The sequence below is a fragment of the Callospermophilus lateralis genome, unplaced genomic scaffold (genome assembly GCF_048772815.1).
Source record: "Callospermophilus lateralis isolate mCalLat2 unplaced genomic scaffold, mCalLat2.hap1 Scaffold_11241, whole genome shotgun sequence".
NCBI lineage: Eukaryota > Metazoa > Chordata > Mammalia > Rodentia > Sciuridae > Callospermophilus > Callospermophilus lateralis.
Genome location: NW_027511507.1, coordinates 20,254 through 24,473, shown reverse-complemented (window position 1 = coordinate 24,473; position 4,220 = coordinate 20,254). Strand labels below are relative to the sequence as shown.

At 64.6% G+C, this 4,220-nt stretch overlaps 1 protein-coding gene across 1 annotated transcript; it reads left to right on the top strand.

Annotated features, from left to right (window-relative positions):
* The first annotated feature begins 526 nt into the window (after window positions 1–526).
* On the top strand, window positions 527–3,371 carry Neu4 (neuraminidase 4). Its single transcript, XM_076841703.2, has 3 exons — window positions 527–727; window positions 863–1,118; window positions 2,410–3,371. The coding sequence occupies exons 1-3, from the start codon at window positions 527–529 to the stop codon at window positions 3,369–3,371; spliced, it is 1,419 nt and encodes a 472-aa protein (XP_076697818.1).
* The last annotated feature ends 849 nt before the right edge of the window (window positions 3,372–4,220 follow it).

Sequence of the window (4,220 nt, the reverse complement as noted above, 5' to 3'; positions counted from 1 at the left end):
ACTCAGGTGGGGGCAGGGAGGCTTCCTGGAGGACTGGTGAGGGACCCCAGTGGGGGTGACCCCATGTCCTCTTGCCCTGGAGACCTGCAGCCCAGAGCTGCGTCCACAGTCCAGGCTCCTGGTGGATGGGGGTTGCCGTGTCCCTGGGCCCTGAGGGTCCTCCGGCCTGCCCTGCCTGTCCCGTGGGAGGGTCCTGTGGTGTGGGCAGCTTGCACTGGAGGGGCCTCTGCTGGGGCACCCCACCCCCACCCTGCTCAGGCAGCCCGGCCGTTTGTGGGTCCCTTGAGGCCTTGAGTTTAGCCCCTCGTCTGGGGGACGCTCTGAGCGCTCCCCTGGGCACCGTGTGGGAGCCCTGAGCTGTCCTGCTGTCTGTCTTCCCTGTTGCTCAGTCCATTTGTGGACACAGATGTTCTTGTTGCCACAGCTCTGGCTGACCGTCTGCTTGGCCAGGCAATCCAGACAGACGGTGGGCAGGGCTGGACTCCCTGGGACCGTCCTGACCCGCGGCCACTCTGACCTGCAGAGCATGGGGGCCCCACACATCCCAGGGCGGACGGTGCTTTTCCAGCGGGAGAGGACGGGCCTGACCTACAGGGTGCCCGCGCTGCTCCTGGTGCCCCCTGGTCCCACGCTGTTGGCCTTTGCGGAACAGCGACTCAGCCCCAACGACTCTCATGCCCACCGCCTGGTGCTGAGGAGGGGCACACTGGCTGGGGGCTCCGTGCAGGTGAGTGGTCAGCACAGAAGTGTGGGGTCCTGACGGAGGCAGCCTGGATGGGGAGGCTGAGGCCCAGTTCCTGAGCGCCCCCGTCCTGGGCCCAGGCCTTGGGCATCCTGGCCAGTCACACCCCTCCTCTGGCAGTGGGGTACTCTGCGTGTGCTGGGGACAGCCGTCCTGGAGGGGCACCGCTCCATGAACCCCTGCCCAGTACTGGACGCAGCCTCAGGCACCGTCTTCCTCTTCTTCATCGCCGTGCTGGGCCACACCCCCGAGGCTGTGCAGATCGCCACTGGCAGGAATGCGGCCCGCCTCTGCTGTGTGACCAGCTGTGACGCTGGCCTCACCTGGGGCAGCGCTCGGGACCTCACTGAGGAGGCCATCGGGGCCATGGTGCAGGGTAGGCTGGCCAGGGCGGGTGGCTCCCCTTCCCCACAGGCCACCTGGGACCTCCTGCTGGCCCTGCCAGCCAGCCGCCTGCTGAAACAGGCTTCAATCCCGCTCTCAGGACTGCCTGGCCCCCAGGAAAACCTCATTCCCAGGCAGACGGGATTCGTCCTCCACCCCAACGCCGGGTGGGCAGGGCGGGTGCCTCCAGCGGACCTAAGGCACTGTCCTCTCCCTGGCCTTGACTGTCTGCTGAGGCTGAGATCTGGCTTCCAAACCCATGGCCTCCCACCCCATGGCCTCCCACCCCATGGCCTCCCACCCCCATGGCCTCTCACCCCCATGGCCTCCCACCCCATGGCCTCCCACCCCCATGGCCTCTCACCCCATGGCCTCCCCACCCCCATGGCCTCCCACCCCCATGGCCTCCCACCCCCATGGCCTCCCACCCCCATGGCCTCTTACCCCCCATGGCCTCCCACCCCATGGCCTCCACCCCCATGGCCTCCCACTCCCATGGCCTCCCACCCCTATGGCCTCCCACCCCATGGCCTCTCACCCCATGGCCTCCCACCCCCATGGCCTCCCACCCCCATGGCCTCCCACTCCCATGGCCTCCCACTCCCATGGCCTCCCACCCCCATGGCCTCCCACCCCATGGCCTCTTACCCCCCATGACCTCCCACCCCCATGGCCTCCCACCCCCATGGCCTCCTGCCCCCATGGCCTCTCACTCTGGTGGCTTTGTCTTCTTTCCTCCCTCCTCATTCAGCCTAGGGCACCTGGCCTTTGGACTCTGGTCCCAGGCCTTCCCTCTGAGACTGCTGCCCCCTCCCTACTCCAGAGCTGGCTGCCCACAAATCATGGCCACCCTGACCTCTGCTTGTAGGCACTGACCTTGGACTCCATGCTGAGGGAGATGGACAGTGGGCAGAGCTGCTCCTAAGGCCTCTTGGAGGCCCTTACACCCCGGACCTGCCCAGCTGCTCTCTGCAGTGCCTGTGCATGCCCAGTACTGGAGGCCACCAACTGGACTTGGAGCTGGCGGCTGGCTGAGCCTGACTCAGGGCCGGGTCTGGCCCAGGTGTCCAGCCCTTGCCTCGTAGCCAGCCCTGGTCAGAACCCCGGCACCAGGGGAGAAGACCTGGCCCAGCATCGCTTGGGCTCCTCAGGACACCCTGAGGCCTGTCAGTCTGACCTGAGGCACTGACCAAACTTCTTCCTGCCCCCTCGTTGGCACTGCCCACTGCCACCCCCTCTAGGGGCACCCAGATCCCCTCTCACCTCTGCCTTCCTCTGTGCAGGCTGGGCCACCTTCGCAGTGGGGCCAGGCCACGGGGTCCAGCTGCGCTCAGGCCGCCTGCTGGTTCCTGCTTACACCTATCGGGTGGACCGCCGGGAGTGCTTTGGCAAGATCTGCTGGACCAGCCCCCATGCCTTCGCCTTCTACAGTGATGACCACGGCCGCACCTGGCACTGTGGGGGCCTGGTGTCCAACCTGCGCTCTGGCGAATGCCAGTTTGCCCCAGTGGACGGAGGCTTCCTCTACTGCAATGCCCGGAGCCCCCTGGGCAGCCGTGTGCAGGCACTCAGCCCCAACGAGGGCACATCCTTCCTGCCCGGGGAGCTTGTGCCCACCCTGGCCGAGACTTCCCGGGGCTGTCAGGGCAGCATCGTGGGATTCCCTGCCCCAACCCCCGGAAGGCCTCAGGATGAGGGGCAGGCGTCAGGCACCAGGAGCCCCCCTCCCCCTCCTCCCCTCTGTCCCGGGGTCCTGGAGCCCTCTGGGGAGGGTTTGGTGTCTTCTCAGCCCTTCTGCCTCCCACAGCCCTGGGGGAGTGGTCCAGGACAGCCTGGCCCTGAACCTGGGCTTGGTGAGGACAGGGGCCTGGATCCCAATGCTCCCCTGCCCTCTGCTGCCCCACCTCGAAGCCCCACATGGCTGCTGTATTCCCACCCTGCAGGGCGCAGGGCCCGGCTCCACATGGGCATTTACCTGAGCCGGTCCCCCCTGGACCCCCACAGTTGGACAAAGCCCTGGGTGATCTATGAGGGCCCCAGTGGCTACTCTGACCTGGCCTTCCTAGGGCCTGTGCCTGGGGCAACCCCAGCCTTTGCCTGTCTGTTTGAGAGTGGTGCCAGGGTCTCCTATGAGGAAATCTCCTTTTGCATGTTCTCTCTGCCCGAGATCCTGGAAAATGTGCCTGTAGGCCTTGAGCCACCCCCCTATGGGGACAAGCCTTGGGGGCACTGCAGGCCCTCTTGATGGGCCCTCTGGCTGGGCACCCTGGGAGGGCGGGTGGAGTACACAGAGAGGAAGGCTGGGGTGACTGCAGGATGGACAGAGCTCTGCACCCGGCTTCTGCCCTGGCTGTGGAGGGTGAGTGTGGAGGTGGAGAGGTTTGCATGTGGGTGGGGTGGGAGAAGGCCTCTTCCCAAGGCTGACCAGGTGGCCACTGCAGCTCTGGAGCTGGACAGTGAACCTCAAGAGCCCAGGTCTCGTCTACCCAGATTTTCCTTCCTCATTGGCAGACTGGCAGCTCATGTTCAGCAGATAGCTTGCTACTCTCTGGAGTGAGAACCAGAAATAAAGCGCTGCGTGGTGTGTGGTGCACGTTCCCATGTCCGAGCCCTGGGAAGAGCGCTGTGCTCTATCTAGCCCCTTCTCCACCCCCCTGCCTCAAACCCCCCTGCCCTAACCACGCTGCTCCCAAATGCTCAGGGGTGCCCGGCAGAAAGGAGGTCGGGAGGAGAAGAGGACTTGTGCCTCTTCTGTCTGCTGTCCACTTGGTGCTGACCCCACCATTTTGGGACATGTTAATAGGTAAGGTCTTCCTGTCTCTGAATTTCTGGCTGCAGAAGCAACTGGGCTCCATCCTGCTTGGCTGCCCCTGCCCAGAGGAGGGTGCATCTCCTGGGACCAACCCTATGCCCTGTGCACCTGGAGAGGGCTCTGGTTGCATGGGGGCTGCTTTTAAAGTCCTACTTTCTAATTATAAAATTGTATCTATTTCTTTCTTTCTTTTGGGGACTGGGGATGAACAGAGTGGTGCTTGACCACTGAGACCCATCCTCAGCCCTTTTTTGTATTTTTCAATTTGAGTCAGGATCTCAC

Bases quoted from the DNA above. Each gene is read 5' to 3' on its own strand.
- Neu4 (XM_076841703.2), top strand. From the start codon at position 527: ATGGGGGCCCCACACATCCCAGGGCGGACGGTGCTTTTCCAGCGGGAG. The intron at 728-862 runs GTGAGTGGTCAG...CTCCTCTGGCAG, and splicing joins TGGCTGGGGGCTCCGTGCAG to TGGGGTACTCTGCGTGTGCT. The intron at 1,119-2,409 runs GTAGGCTGGCCA...TCCTCTGTGCAG, and splicing joins CATCGGGGCCATGGTGCAGG to GCTGGGCCACCTTCGCAGTG.